The sequence below is a fragment of the Lonchura striata genome, chromosome 4, assembly GCF_050655825.1.
Source record: "Lonchura striata isolate lonStrDom1 chromosome 4, ASM5065582v1, whole genome shotgun sequence".
Classification (NCBI taxonomy): domain Eukaryota; kingdom Metazoa; phylum Chordata; class Aves; order Passeriformes; family Estrildidae; genus Lonchura; species Lonchura striata.
Genome location: NC_140706.1, coordinates 30,956,103 through 30,973,250, shown reverse-complemented (window position 1 = coordinate 30,973,250; position 17,148 = coordinate 30,956,103). Strand labels below are relative to the sequence as shown.

General features: G+C 35.5%; 1 protein-coding gene across 10 annotated transcripts in view; it reads right to left on the bottom strand.

Annotated features, from left to right (window-relative positions):
- Positions 1-17,148, bottom strand: part of FAT1 (FAT atypical cadherin 1) — a 102,925-nt gene that overhangs the window by 40,215 nt on the left and 45,562 nt on the right. For 7 of the 10 annotated variants that reach the window (XR_014954773.1, XM_077782862.2, XM_085577919.1 and 4 more), the window contains exons 4-8: positions 9,853-9,914; positions 6,739-7,068; positions 6,019-6,229; positions 3,826-3,894; positions 1,722-1,861 (exon numbers count right to left, since the gene is read on the bottom strand). Coding sequence is in view for 9 of the 10 variants with exons in the window: in XM_077782862.2 (XP_077638988.2) it covers positions 1,722-1,861; positions 3,826-3,894; positions 6,019-6,229; positions 6,739-7,068; positions 9,853-9,914 (812 nt within the window). In the remaining variant the exon portion in view is untranslated. The remainder of the gene's footprint in view (positions 1-1,721; positions 1,862-3,825; positions 3,895-6,018; positions 6,230-6,738; positions 7,069-9,852; positions 9,915-17,148) is intronic. The other 3 variants (XM_077782864.2, XM_077782867.2, XM_085577921.1) reach the window with 1 other exon arrangement.

The window sequence follows — 17,148 nt, the reverse complement described above, 5'->3', positions numbered from 1 at the left end:
CAGCTATGCAAGCAGCAGCACTGGACAGTCTATCTGCATTCACCAAAGCCCCATATTGAACCTTGCTTAGTCCCCAGGCTACCCCAACACACTGTATGATGGCATTTTTGAATTAATTTTTGGGAGGGGGGGCAGGACGTATGTGTCATTTTGACTTTTAGCTAAATTTGTGTTTTGTCCTCTTTTTTTTGTCCTAAGTAATTCCTGCCTTCTATCCAGCATTCTGTAATTGCTAGAACTGAATCTGCTCAATATTTTTACTACAAGTAGGCAAATGTAATAAATTTACAGCAGGATCCTCCAAACCTTTTATGGTGATTATCAGCACCAGAGGCAATGGCACCACAGCTGTGACTGCAGCAAGTTCCTACTGAGAAACATGTTGCTGTTTTTAAAGATTCATGGTCTAGAAAAAATCACTCACAATTGTCACCTCTAAAGGAAAAGGCAGTTCTCAAAGGAAACTGCTAAACTTGGTCACCTTCTACTATCAAATTTACTCTATTTAACCTATCAAGCCTCCAGACATGCAGTCGGCTCAAAAAATATTCCATTTAAAATCCTGAACATTGACAAGAAACATCTTTTCTTCTGGCCAAAATCAGAAGACAACATATAAGATTAAAAAAGTCAATAGAAAAACATATGCAGTGCACAGAAGCTGAACAAGAAGAAATTGCATTTGTAGTACAGATCTCTATGTAGAGAAAAGACAGCAGCAACCCACTTATTGCTCTTTGAGTGCCTGAAGGATAGGTCAATGAGAGGGGTAGGTAATACAGACACATCGCTGTCCAAGTCCAACAGCCTTTAATCGGTAAATAAAGCCTTTCCCTTCTATCTGGAAGAGAAGCTCCTCTATAATCATGGCTCTATTCACACCAACCTCAGCTAAACTGTACTTTCAAATATATTCAGGTTCTAGGCTGGGGAAAAAAACTAGATGGGAACAACAGGTGGTAAATGCATATAAACTACTTTACTATGAATTAGACAATACTGTCACAAAAAGCTTCTGCACCTGTAAGTGAAGTCCTCAGTTCAGTTGCAAAGAATTGCCACCAGCAGAGAGCCTTAGGAAAAAGGTAACTGAAACACTGGTTTGCCTGAGTTTGCTGCTTTTTTGGAGATTGCTAAGCAATCTCTACTTTCACCAAAACTAAAATAAAGTATTTAGGACAATACAAAGAGATGTTATAATCTAAACCGTGTTTCTGTACGTACAGAAAAGCAGCTTAGTTTCATATAAATTACTTGGACATTGTACAACTGGTCATCTACAGATCTTCCAGGGAGAAGGGAACCACAAAATTTTAAAATGGTTGTCTTTAAATTTCAAGTAGAGTAATCAATTTATGTAGTGATTTTGGGGGAGCTTGTAAAAAGGAGTAATTCAGATGAGTAGTATTAATCCTTTTCTCGTAAGAAAGTTGTGTGTGCAGGGGCTTAGTTTCTGTTCTCATTTATTTAGCTGTAGGAACATTTTATAACTTAAAAGCTGTTGGTTTAGACTATAGTATAGTAACACACTACCTTTACACCTAAGACACCAAACAACATGGCTCTGTGAATACCAGAATTCACTTCTATTTTAGACAAAGACCCTAATTTAAATAAACCATTGTCTAGGATTAAAAAAAAAGTGAGAAGAAAACCCAACACCTTCCCCACCCTCCAGCTACATACTGTTTTTATGAGTGCTTCATCAGAAAGTTCATTACCTGAGTGCTGATAGATCTGGTTCCATCTGTTGCTTCTACTGTCAAGTTGTAATTTGATTTCTGCTCCGCATCAAGAGGTCTTGCAACAATGATAGTTCCTGTGCCCTTGTCCACATCAAATCGACTGTCATAGTTGCCACCTTGTTCAGTGAATTGAGAGGGAGAAGTCAATAAAACGAATTATTACATCATCGTTTCTATGTATGACAATGTTTTGTCTTCCAATGCTTAATGAAGGTGGAACTATATATACATATATTTTTACATATATTTAGTTTAAATACTTTAGGTTTTTTTCCTGGTAACATGATATGCTGCTAAAAGATATTTAAAACTGAGTAGTTTTGGACAATGCTGACTTGCCCAGCTCATGGAAAGTCAGCAGGAAAATTATTATTTGCAAGATTCTCTACTTAAAAAAAAAAAAAAATACATGGAATTTATGATTCCCTACAGCAGGAAATTGAGAATTACTACATCAAATGCAATAGTTCTTTTTGGGCAGATTATCAGCTAATAAGTGAAAAACATACTTTTTATCAAAATACATTAAAATCCCATTTGACATACAGTCTAATTTTCATCTTTTGGAGCAGAGTACATATTATTGTATTCATATATGACTATAGATAAGGCTGAAAAAGCTGCAGTACCTACAAAGGATTATCATCTTAATGTTGAGCATCTAAGGAATTCACTATCTCAGTATTACTGAGATAGACAGGATTCAGAATAGTGCTAAATGTTTAAATGTCCAATGTTTAAATACAGCCAAGTTCCTTTTCTGAAGCAAAGTATCTTAATTTCCCTTGTGAAACTTTCAAATTACTCTTTTCAATATAGTTAAATAACTGTGTAGATCAATAGCTACACTCAGTTGTTTCAACATTTAATTGGTCATCATCATGCCACCTGGAGCAGATAGCCCTGAGAATGCAATGCCCATTAAGTCCAAATACTATTAGTGATGATGAATACTGCCATTTAACTACAATTGCTTTAGACTTCTCAATAAACTTCCTAAAATGGAAGAATCAATTCTTATTTTGGTCAAGCCAGTGGCAGATATGGCAAATCGATTTTTTCTAATTATGGGCATGTGTTTTTTCTAATTATATGCTACAAGGATAGCAGATAGTATTCAGATATCATCTGAGAGCTTTTTTTTTTCCTTTAGAAGATTATAAATGCTAAGCTTTGCAAATCACTAAATGCATTTTATGAAAAGCCAAGGTTAGAAGTGAGAGGGTGAAGTCCTAAAGGTTGCAAATTTGAACTTAGTCCAAGAAAAAAACAGTAAATACTGAAATGAGCCCCCATTCACATGTAAAAAGGATTTCACCTTTAGAAGGTTCCACTGCATGACAAACGTACCAGTTTAGGAAAGATGGGCTATATTCTGCTTCACTGGATTTGAGATATTTGATAATGACCAACATGGCATAATTTCTCTAGTTCAATTGAAAGCCAACTCCTCTTACTGGCCCAGCAGCAGTTTCTGAATTACTCAAATGGATAGAAACTGGACACCAGGAAAGGCAGCAGCTTTTTTCTTAACAGATGTATATGATTTTTTTTTAATGGGATTTGTGCACTGTGTCAGTTTTAGAAGGTGTATCTCGTTTTTCCTTTTATAGCTGGAAGGCAAAACCATTTTCTCAGATGTTTCAATGAAGTTCTCCACATTTTAAGGGAAAAATAAAGTGAATGAGCGTGAATTGGTACAATCAGTTTTCCTGACACAAGGACAAGCTCTCTAACCAACATTTTCCCCTTACTTATCAAGAAAATCACCAGGGCCTTGCCTATATTTGTAGTAGCAGTGATATCTGGTGATCCACTGAAGCAGAACTCAACCCAAACTTCTGCATCTAGTACACTGAAAGTGCAACAGCAACAGTTTTGGCGAAAGCCAAAACTGGATGCTCAGAATTGATGCTGTATAAATGTAATGATGACAAAACAAAACAAAAACGAACCTGTCACAAATGCAACCGTGAGCACTTTGATTTCCGAAGGGTTAATAAAATAAATAGTTTATAAATGTACGCTTTCATTTCAGATCTCATAATCTGGTAATAAATTATGTGATCTCAGCAGATACCTTCTGCTGTACAGTTCAGGTCACAAGCCATCTGTAAGATGTAAAATACTTCACTAGCAAGCTTGTCTCCTGGCTCAGCCAAAAAGAAAGAAAGCATGGAAAGCAAGCACAGAACACAAAGGAAAGCTGTCAATCAAATTCATTCATGCTATTAGAAACAATAAAGAGGGTAGTAAAGTGACCACCTGCAAGAATAGCCCATAACTTCACAACATGATCATATATTAAATTTTCCAAAACACTTTTACTAAGAAAACCGTCAAAATAAAATGGTTTATTTTACAATGCTTGGACAAGTTATGCTCTTTCCCCATGGAGTTTTCTGTATACGTCTTTCTAAAAAGAGCAGGAAAAGATCATTCATTTTCTGCATTAGGTATACAATAAAAATATGTAAATGTCTGACTGTGCTGCATACTTAGAGGGAGCAGATCAAAATAATAGTATCAATCAGAATTCTATTCAGATGTACTCCCTGTTTAGAGTGCATAGCAACTGAAGCACGCTAAGAACAATAAGAAGGTACACCCCCAATCTAATTAACAAATTTTGCTAATAAAAGGCCCCAGAAAAAAATCACTGCTGTACTGTGTTCAGACTCTGAAAAAACTCTGAGGCCTATTCTATCTACTCTCTTTCAACTCCATGAACTGCTCACCTTTCTCTGGCAATGTCACTTTCTTAACCTTTCCTTTAATAGACTCATTTTGGTCTACCAATATTAGTTTACTGTGGATGGATAACCCTAATTTGAATTGGAGTACAAAATACCTTCTCATTTTTCCTGCTCACTTATTTTTAGGCTTTCTGCTTTTCTACTCCCATATCCCTGAGTGTGTTTGGGAGAATAGTAAAATAGCAGCCTCAGTTCCAAAATACCTTGAATGCAGAACTTTGCGCCTATGAGAATTTTGTACAGATCTGTAATCTCTAGATTTATCTAAACACCAACACTTTTTATCACTTATAATCTATTTGCACAGGAACTTTTTTTTTCAAGAATATATTAGTAAGAACCATTTAAAAATTCTATGTAAATGTTTTAATGCATTAGCAATGATTATCACTATCATCACAGACTGTTCATGCACAAAGCATGATTTTAGGGAAGAATTGCATCTGTTTGCATGTGCTTGAAAATGTTTTGAAAACACCCTCATGTATTTGGTGTATATTCCTGCTACTTGTGTTAGTTTCATAAACTTTATTTTTAACTGTTGCTGTTCTCAATACACCTCAGGAAATACATAGCAGCAAAACAGATATTTAAAATACTTAAAATATTGAGAAATATTTAAAATATGCTCTTCCCAGCAACTTAACACCATAATCATAGCTAAAGTTTTCAGTACTAACCAAGAGGAAAAAGATCCTTCTTTTGTGAACATAGTAGAAAAATCACAAATCTATCGAATCGTAAGTCTATCAAAAATCTGATAGACTGACAGAGTTTACTTATGACTAGAAGCAGTTCACTACAAGGCACCTGTCTTGAAACAAGGTTATTCCATTCTCCTTGATTCTAACACACAACAGAACTTGGTTTAACTATCAGCTATGCAGTGAACACTGTATATTACTGGTGCTCTTAAGTCTAGCAATTAAGTCTAAACTTCAAAAAAGTAAAAATTTTGTTACCATGACATCAACATATAGTTATATTACTGGTTAGAAATCCCCTTTCAATGGTAGAAGTTAAGATATGATTTAGTAGAAAGAATATGTACAGGAAGAAGATTGCTGGGATTAGGAACATTGCAAGCTTTCCTTTTAGTACTGAAGCAAAAGCAAACTGAGAAGCAGCCCAGAGGAGAAGAAATCCATGTGAACAGTAAAATCTCTTTTTGAGCATACTATCCTGCTTTGCAGAAAACTAGCCTCTTATTTCCTTTCCTATCATACAGTCTACGAGATTGACTTCATTAGTTTTCATTTCAGTGACACAATATTCAGAAATCAATTTTAAAACTGCAACACAGCAGATATTTTGCAACTTAATTTTAGTCTTTGATACAGAGTGGCATTGATAAAAATAAAATAATTTTAACTTATAAAATCTGCATCTGCATTTAAAGAATGTGAAAATCTTGCATTATTTAGAAGAGTGATTAAAACCAAGCTGCAATGAGCCCTCCAGTATTTCAGACTCCATGCATTTGTTTCTAATAATAAAGGCCCTTAAGGCATCCTTACCCGTTATGTCAAACCAAAGTGGTGTTCCAAGAGGTTCAACAGCTATTACACCAATCATGTGAGCAACTGGGTCACTTTCCATCACCGTAAAAGAAAAAAATGATTCCTCAAAATAAATAGGCTCTGCGGGTGGGATGGGCTTTGGAATCCATTCTATGTGAAGCCGTGTAGTCGAAGATTTTTGTGGGCGACCATTATCTACAGCTTTAATCTGTGAAACAGACACATCTTTTAGGTTACAGGATCACATAAATCATTATGTCACATAAATAGAAAGCGGTAATAAGCTCCAAGCATGTTTGCTCGTGTGAGATATTTTCAAAAAGGTTAAGTGTCTCTCAAAGTGCCACTTGCCCTTCATTATCTGGGCAGCAAATAGAGAAAAATTATGCAGCACCTGATAGCAGCACAAGCTGTTACCATAAATTCACTTTTATTTTGCTTTCTTTCTGAAGGTGAGTCAAACTGATTGCTTATGTTCCCTCATCACATAAATTATCTGTCAAGTTTTGGGAAAGAACAGCAGTTCTTAGTACACAATACAAACATCTCAAATCATCCCTTAATAAAAACAAAACAAACATACAAAACAATACTTCTGGATTTGTTGAAGCTTCCTTCCTTCAGATACTGCAGTCACTCACCTGCAAACTACAGAATAAGAAATGAACAGATAAAAGAACACTTTACATATTCATGATATACAGGATTTTCACTCACTGAAAGGATATCATAGTCCCTTGCTGCAGAAAATTTCTTTGATGAAACCACTCCAGTTTTTGGTTCAATAAAGAATTTGCCATGTTCATCACCATCTTCAATGCTGTAGGAGATCTCTGCATTGGGGCCTTCATCTTTATCTGCAGCAATAACTCGATAGATTGGCTCTCTCCTAGCAGTTCTCTCTCGCTCGGGCTTACCACGCTCTGGAAGCCGAATTTTGTAGAATTTTTGCAAGAATTGAGGCTTGTTGTCATTCTCATCTAAGACCTTCACAATCACCCGTGCAATTGTTGATTTTGCAGGAGTCCCGTTGTCTGTTACTGTTACCTGTTTTTATTAACAAGGGTCAAGTTAGAGCTCAAACATGGTCCTTCCAACAATGCTTCTCCCTAAATGAGGTTTTCCTACAACTGCCTGAACAACTGTGCTGTTATCTGCTAACTTCAGTTAAAGCACTTGCTAAAAGCCATTAGGTGAATATTTACAAAAGATACTCAAAAGTATATTCAGCTACTATCTTAATATTTTGACACATTAAATGCAACATGAAATGCAAAACATTCGTGTTCATCTCTAACAGATGGTATGATTTCCACATATTTGAATATCTGCTCCCTTTAGTACTTGAAATGGAACACCACCACATACCTTTCAGTTCACAAGAAAAACCCAACCACACCCAGTGAGAAAACCAAAGCATATCCCAAATGAGGAAATTAAAAAGGGTATGGGATAACATGTCAGTTAACATAAAATTAGCATTGCCCTGAACCAAGCAAATAACAAAGGCAAATTTGAGAAACATCTCTTTGATTTGAATGCAGCATCACTTTTGAAAGCATTACTGACATAACCAAGGGTATACTAAGATATGAAAGAATAACATGAAGCTAATCTAAAATAACTGCATAAGAAAGTGCAAACTGGAACTCAGAAAACAAACTGGGAATAAAAAAAAAAAAATGGGGTGTATTAGTTACTATTATGTAAGCAGAAGTGCAAAGATCAAATTTAATAGCAAAAAGGAATAAACCCACCAACCCATCTGGTCAACATTTCAATGCTCAATTAATTAGCTCAGCACTTGGGTCATAATACTGTCCACCATTCTGTGCATTTTTGTGTTTTTTTCCCACTATTATCAGAGTTGTAAACATAAAACTAACACATGGGAAAGCTGCTACTTTAGGCCAGGCTGTCCGTCAGAGTTCTTCTGTCACATACTTCACAGACTTTTAGTTAAAACTTAAACAACCAGTTGGGATTCAAAATGAATAAAGACTGAAGAATTATAAATTACACCAGCAGACAATAAACAATGTTCCAAACTAAAGAGCAATGAGCTTAAATTGCTATTTTATACAGAATGATGAAAGCAGGAGGATTTATATACCATTACGTGATATTGTAATCCTAAAAATAAACCTTCTGAGTTCTGTACATGTTAGCTAGCAGAGAACTGTCCATAATATTACACCGTGAGTGTGATACAACTCTGGCATAAGTTTTGGTCCAGAACAAGTAGCACACACACACACATACACGTTGCTTAGCTGCAGCCTGAGAATTCACACAATTCAGAAACAATTTTCAACAGGCAACTTGCATGTGGTCACGGTGTTCCAGGGATAAGGTATAAGCAATCAAAACCATATGGGCCATGTCGCCTCAGGATCAGAAAATAATCATTTTACAATCGTACAGCTCATTTTATTTACTGTATAAATCTAATTTTAAAAACCTAGTATAATCTTTGGAGAAGTAAAAAACATAATTCACCAATTTTACAACCCATATACATAGCAGTGGTCAAGAAATAAGACATAATGGACATGAAGTGCTTTGGGAAACTGAGACAACTTGATCTGAGAAGGCAATTTGAAAAGAGAATTATAGAATTACTTTAAAATTTACAGGATTATTATGTCTAGTACTAAATCAGATTTGCCATTTAATTAATTTTGTTACTATTACTTGTAGAAACACACCACAGATGAAATTCTGCCCCATTGCTACTTAGGTACAAAGTATTATTTTCAAAGCTGATCTAGAAATTAAAAGAATAATAAAAAATTTAGTCCACTAGCTGTATTAATCCAGCTTGACATGCACTAAAGGGATACAAAAGGCCCAGGAAGACTGCACATATACTGCAACTATGCAAAAGGATATTTTGTGCTATCAGGGAATAAATATTAATATCCACATCTCTGCAGTCACTGCACTCCTATTGGAAGACCTTTCTAAGGATTTAACAAGTTTTGAGTAAGTCTAGAGGTGCTTCTCTGTCTTTAACATTAATTTGGCCAACTCCCATTGCAGTCTTTTATCTGTCATCCACGACAAGAGGCACAATAAGCGTTCCAGATAAATCTTAGGACATAAGGATCACTGTGAATATTAAGTCTTCACTACAGGAGAAGTACTATGCTATTACACTGCTTGACAACACTGTGAAACTGGATGACTTAAAATTCTCTGTTTTCCTTTCAGATTGTTTGACAGAGAATGACAAAAGCTCTTAAATAAACTCAGACACTTAAATGTAGGTAAATAAAAGCATTATGCTACAAGTTTCATGCTCTTGGACTTGGGCTCTACAATGCATGTCTTGCAACTGATGTGATTGATAAACATTTTATGCAGAAAACAGGCTACTCACATACCGTCCTTTTATATTCTCCATATTATAAAAACATTCTGCACTTTTGCAGAAGCCTATACTCAGCAAAAGTTAGGCTGACATAGCTATTCCAATAATTACCCAGAAAGATAAAAAGAGGAATCACACTCCTTTTAACAATTACACCTTTGTACCATTTGAATGTAAATCTTTGTTTTGGGATATAGAAAAAAAAAACAAAAAACTGCATTCAATCTGTACCTTTAGTATTTTTTAGCAAAAAAGCCTCAACACAACTGTTTTAATAACCACCTATAAGACAGGTGGTTATCTGCATTGCAACATAATGAACACAGAAGGAAATTACTTCTGAAATCCAGTTTTTAAAAAGTCTTCATATAGTAATCAAGCCTGGCAAACTTAATTCTCTGTAAAAGAGCAATGAACTTACAGTCACTGTTTTTCAGCAATCTCAATAAATTATTTACCTCCAATATGTGCTCTCCCTGCTGCTCTCGATCTAGTTTTCTGGATGTGGTTGTAATTAGCCCTGCAAATGTAAGAGAATAATTAATCAGATCCTTCAAGAAAATAATCTGAATGCAGGTTAGGTTAAATCAGAAGTTACTGGTATCCTCAATATCAATTTCTTCTTAGGTGGCCTCTTCAATTTTTGTAGAATTTATGCTTTCGTTAAGGGAAGGGGTAAGGGGTTTCCAATCCTTAAAAGCTGTGAAAATATTCTTTGCAATCTGAAAACTAAGCTGTTTTAACAGTTAAGACAAACACAGTTCAGTGTTCCAACACATCTGTGCATGTTATGTTTCTGACAGAGTAACGAATGCAATTCTCCCACATGAAATGTTTTCATACACCTTTTTCAAAGGGTGCTGATGGACATTATCTGAATTAATTACCTATCACTTCTGGAGAAACACCTATTTGTAATGTTAATGATAAAGACAAAATAAGGATAACCTGAAGAGATGCAATAATAGTGGAAAAAACAGAGCAATTTGTCTGTGTTCACTTAATTTCACAATGACAAGTGGTTAAACAGTTGCTGTTGACAACAGCAGAGAAGAACCACAAGATTTTTGATGCATGATGTTCTATTTTATCACTCCTGATGCAAGATTAAGAAAGCATGATAGGTTTTTCTTTAAGTGAAGGAAGTCAAAGAGTAAGTGGTAACAAAAAGACAGTGAAACTTAATACAGAAAGGTCTTATTTGAATTCATTCTCCCTAACAATTAGTTCAGAATTTTAACTACTGAGTTTAACAAAAAGTAGACTTGCTCAGCTCTCAGTTATAGCAGCATGATTTGCTATTGTGTGAGTTAACTGTGCCACAAATCCAGCCACAAGAGAATTCAATTTCTTTGCAGCACAAAAGCCAAGAAATACATTGACCTTTTCACAGGTACAAGTTGGCCCCACAAATACCATTGCTGTGCTCACATGGGACTGAGCCTCTGCTAGTAAATCTGGCTAGACCCAACTTGGCCTTTCATGATGCAAACACCAAGGTTTGGATTTGCCCAGCTTAAGCAACTACTGAGCAAAGCATCCCATATTCTCTGAAGCAGCAACACAGAGGATAACGTAATGTCATAAGACATTTTATCCAACTGTCCCAGCTTTTGGTAGTGAAAGGAAAGCATTGCCACCTTGATCCTTAATTCTCAAACTGGAAAACAGGGAAGTAATTACCCAATGAAGCAGAGATCAAAATACAGGTGGCATACTCCATGTTCCATTTTCTAACTACAGAGTAATTTTTTTATTAATATGACCTTATATAAGGAAAATTAAAATCCACTCATAAAGTTTTCAAAGCTTGTCTGCTACAATAAAAAAGCCTTCAATTTTGTCTGTCAGATGATAAAAAGCAGAGTATGTAAGAAAAGCAATAAAGACTTTAATTTCACTTAAAAGAGAAAGGCCAAGAGAAACAGGATTGTATACCACAGGTGCATAGCTACTCAGTGCTTCAGACCAAAACAGCTGTAGTCTACTTATACCAACAAAACAGACAGCCTGTACTAAATAATGCAAACAAAAACCTATATAAGGCAATATTACAGCTGTCAAATGTTCAAACAACTCTTCTGCAAAAAACAGATAGTGCAAATAACAGCTGTTTCAATTATGGTCAAATCTGCCCTTGTTTTTTCCAGCAATTTTGTTTGCCATCATATCAAATGCATTATTTATCTAGTATTCTAGACAATGATATGTCATCTTCTCCTGCTTTATATTTTTATGATTTTACAGAACATAGAAGACACATTTACTATTGTTAGGATATATCTTTTGGTATTATGAACTAATTGTCCTTAGTTACAAAGAAAGGGGAAATGAACATTAAAACATATAAAACCCCAAACCAAACAAACCACAAGTGAAAAACTTGCATTATTACTGTGAATTTAGGAAGGGGCAGGGGAAGAAAGAGAAAATGAAGTGACAGTTGCCTATTAACCTTCTTGAGGTAATATTTCACACTGATATTACAGAGCTGTGAACAATGACAACTGAAAATATTTATTGTCACATATTCTAAAAAGCTTTACTCTTCTGCCCAAGTCTGGACAACACATTTTCTTTTCACAGGCTCTATGGGAAACAGAATAGGGCTGTTAACTGTAAGTGCACAAGTGGCACAGCTGCCACCTCATCTGCTTCGTTCCAGCAAAGAGACTTGCAGGTGACTTCAGGAAACACAAGTTCACCTAAAACCTCTTCCTACTGAGTACCTCTGTAAAAAGCACAAGCCTTTCTATGAGGCATTAATCTCAAGGCTCACCACAGTTACAAGAGAAAAGGGTACATTGCAGCATAGCCACTAAAGGCGTTGACTGTTGAACAGCTGGGTTGAAAATGGGGAAAATCTCAAAAACACAGGAAAAATAACGCAATCTAGCAGAAATATCTCATGATGCTTGCATTTCCCTGAATATTCAATAGTTAGTCTGCATCATCTGACTATAAGACTCCATCTCTCACAGCAGCAGCAAGTAGAGAATTACATGAGATCAGAAAAATGGCATGTTTCAATAGCATCCTATCCATTTTAGTTTTCACCAAGAGCCATGACTACTGGAGTCACCTCTAAAGATGGCAATTAATACTTGGAGAAAAAAAATACCAATCAAAAAACCATTCAAAAGCTTTTGCTTTAAGCACTTGAAAACAAAATTCTGCCATGTACCACTAATTTACACACTAGTGATTCTTAAAGTCTTGCTCTAGATAAAATTCCTGTTAATGAAGTTGGTCAATACAATGCAAATGGGTAAGCAGAAAAATACCCAGCAAGAACAAAATATACATGCTTTGATCTGTTAAAACCTCCAGTCTTTTCAGCCAAGCATGTCACACTTCTGTTAAAACACTTCACCAATAACAGAAGGGCTTAGTCTTCACCATATATATCCTGTATATTCAGCAGAAACTAATGCCAACAAAGGAAATGTAACACTTCTGGATTTAGAATCACATACACATGCATGACATTCTTTTTATTTAACTCTTTACTGATAGACACTTTCCTAAGTGCAAATTTAGCTTCAGTGAAGTGTCTCCCTTCAGTTTAAGACTATAAAAGGTTTGATTATTGCAATCACTACATTTTTCTATTTTTGCCAGGTTTTTCTATATTACAGAATGTTTAATGCTGCAGCAACAGATTTTGTCCATTGTTGAAGAGCTTTCCTGAACTATGGCTGTGTATCCTTGATAATAAGGTCAAGTGTTCATATGCACTGTAACTGCCCGTTAAGAGGGTTGGGGACCATCTTTAGACCTAATCTAAGTCAGCTCCCTGCAACAAAAGCCACCACTCTGCTCTGTTCTAAAGTTTTTTTTAGATGGAACGCCTCCTCTTTTCTCTAACACTGTGCTGTGCCCCTCCCTCTACAAAAATAAATGCATGACCACATTTTTGCACACACCACATCCCCAAAGGGGTGGCAAGTAAAAAATTTCAATTCAGCTCTAAAGAAGTCTGTAAAACATTCAGTTTTGAAATCCTTGCTATGAGGTGGGGAAAATGTGTTTATTGCTGAATGAAGTAACAGCATGTGTGAGAAACAGGTCACTTGTGACAAACCATTCTATTTCAAAGCAAAACTGACTCAGAGCATTGTTTTACAGACATATTCTTGCATTTTGCTTCAGCCTCCTTTTATTAGCCCCTCTCTCCCAAAACCAACAGAAACAATAAGCTCCAGTAAGTCACATCACTGACTACTGACCTGAAATCAATGTCACTATGGCAAGATGGGTAAAGCATTCTTGAGAAATGCAAATTCATAAAAAAAAATTTCTAAGATAATGATGAGAAAATGCCATCTCTAGTGAATTGGTGCCATTTTTGTATTTAATAATATTTAAAAATTTGCCTCATCAGAAACATCTTCACAACAGCAGCTTAATAATTTAGTCTTTCGATAAATCATAGGTGTTTTGCCTCACTAGCTGGAGAGTGACTAGAATCAACTGCAACTAACTGTAAATATCTGTGACAAACAAAACAAAAGAAAAGAAACTGCACTAGTAACAAACACAACTATTCTCCCTTCATTCCTTATTTGAGTTTACATTCTGGGGATACCTGCTGTCTATTTGAGATTTAGCCGAAAAGTAAAAGAATCACAACTGCATTCAGGTAAAACTTGCTTCAGATTTCTATTCTAAATAATAGCAAAAGAAATATACAGAAATGCATCTGCAGCATACAATTATGTTAGTGTGACTAAAACTGCTATATCTGTAAAAGAAATTAGCACCAGATACCAGATATTAGCAGGGATTTATTTCATTGGTTCCAGCTACATCATATTATCTCTGTTTCTGAAGACTTGCACATCAACAATTTTAATTCAATGCTGAAATGGCAATATCCTTAAAAAAACATAGAATATTAGGTGGGCACTGTGTAAATATTATCTATTAGCTATCTTTATGGCATGGATGATCTCAGTGGTGAAAGAAGTGGCATCAGAAAAAGTGGTCTTCACAGTTTTTATTTTGCTGAGTATACATCATGCATCCTCATGCATTTGTGCTTTCATAAATATCTGCAAACTTTCCAACTGCACATTAAGCTTGAGATGATGCAGATTCTGACAGGAGGGAGTTCGCCTGTTAGACATAGCTAACCCCACAATGAACCAAAAGACTAAAGCAGATGCCAAGTGTACTATAATGCCTCCAATGACTTTGAACTGATAGGCTTGCTTTGAATTAGTATAGCACTATTTGAATTGCAGCATACAAAAATAAATACAGTTTCACTAATCTTTTAATGCACTGGCATTGAAGAATTAAGGAAACAGCTACAAAATTTTTTATCACTGACTTCAACAGATACAAGTCATGAACTAAATATTCTGTCAATGTGGTTTTTGTTGTCTGTACTTTAACTAACCAGCAGAAATGATTGCTCTGGACTGCGTCAGTCAATTATCACTTAAACTCTCAGTCATGAGTACTGCAATTTAGTAAATTATTATTATTTTAGCTGTCATTCCCCACTTCAACCCCAAAACCAACAAATTACTAGTGAATGTTAAAGGGTTTTATTTTTTTCTTTTTAACATATAACAATACCTTAAAAACCTTCAGATCTGTTAACAATATGCAAATCAGTCTAATATTTGAAGGAATCATAGATTTTAAATTCACACATGGCTATAATGGTAATCATGTTAACTCCTACATAACACAGCCCAAAAGTACTGAGCAAACTGCAGCACATATTCTGTAAGTCAAAGACCTATTATGTGTCTTCAAGTGATAGAGATACTGTCTCACTTCAAGGCAGGGTTTCCTACTAATCTTCCCTATTCAAGAAGTAGTGTATTATAGCCAGTTCAAGACAGAGGGGTATATATTTCTTTTGTATGACAGACTAAGTTCACAGGAATCAGCAGTTTCCTCCTCACAGAAGTACTAGGTGTGATCAAGCCATGTCTCAGACATCTCTCGTAATACAGTGAGTGTCAAGTCTCACTGTCTGAAAGATCTCTTATGAGATCATTTTAAACTTCTTCTGATATCTCAGTGCTTTCCAAAATAGGAACAAAATGACAGATAAAACAATAATCCATGATTGTTTCATCACTGATACAAAAAGATGACTTTTTTTTCAACTGATTTCAAGTTAACTGTGTTTTACACCTAACTTACCATATAATCCATGACCATCAGAAAAGGCCCACATTTTCCTTCTAAAGATATTCAAATAAGCTCTTTGGAAAGACTGTAGTGAAATCTTGTTTTCTACGTAAGCTAAAAATTGTCTTCAAAACCAAACCAAAGGAACAGGTTAATAAAAGCAGGTCAATAAAAGTTAATAGCAGAGGGACTGAAGAATATATTCCAGCTTTGCAGCTGGCAAAAAATAGTCTTATGAGCCATGTAATGACTGATGATGACTATTATAAGCTACAAAGTCTAACATATCAGCATTGTCCTACCTCACCATGAAGGCAGACTGCATAGTTAAAAAAGAAACAAGACAGCACTAACAAGCTATCATACTAGAACAAGTATATCATAAAGGAACTGAACTTTGGTTTACACAGTCTTAAAGACAATTCCTTAGCAATTTCACTTACTTTTCATTCCTAAACTCTTCCGTGTTCTACACACTTTAATAACTCTCATCGAAACGGAAACTGAATTGTCACCAGTAATTTTCTAATGCTGAAATATGACTGTAAATATACAGTCCCAAGAGAAAATAGGAATATAATGTAAAAACACTTTAAATGGCTGCAAATGCCTCTTCTGCTCAAATACAACACTTAAAAACAATCATTACTGTTCTTTCAATAAAGGCCTTAAAAATGGTACCACTTTTTTTTTGAGAGCCTCAGTTCCTCTTTCAATTCTCCTAGCCATATATTCTCTCCATTAGTTCTGCTGTTGCTTGCTTGTTCTCTCTGACCTCTTGATTTTTACCTTTTTTGCTATGCAGTTGTTTAGGTAGAACAAAGATTAATTCTGCCTAGCAGAGTTCACAGCCTGTGGCTAGGAGACTTTTCTGGATAGTCTAAATGCACTTTTGGGGCTAAGGACTTATTTTCTACTTCATATGTAAACTTCCTGTTGAGGATAATTACACAAATGAGTTACAATACCCTAGTTTTAGAAAAATAAAATGGAAGTACAGCAGTACAGTCTGATGAAGTCACTGCTCCCTTTTTGTTAAGTACAGCATGATGGCACTCAACTAGTACAGTCTTTGACAATTTAGATGCCTTTTCCCCTTCAATTCCCATGTATAGCCATTCAAGCAGAAGCCAACAGGACACTCCCACAGTGTACAGACACCTAAGTAAAATCCAGACTGAAAAGTCTGAAACACATTAAGAACTACACATTCTATTTGCTCTTCAGATCACCTTTTCTTTTTAATTAGATATTTCCTTATTCCTGTTTCAAATGCTACTGCATGTGCTCCAGATTTCATTCACAAAAAACTGTTGGCACATTTGTCCCAGATGACTACTTCTTGCCCTTTGAATAGTACTCCATGAAAAGTCAAGCAGTAATTGAGATCTCAGTCCTACCCAAGTCAGGACTTCATCAAGCAGGGGGTAACACCCTGTCTATAAGGGTGTATTTGTGCAGCATATTTACTGAAGTGCAGTAATATCACAGAATATGCTGAGTTAGAAGGGACAGACAAGGCTACTCATGTCCAGCTCAGTGTTTATAATCTTGTTACCAAGACAGACTGTAAGCTTTGTATATAGGATTAAAAAGTATGG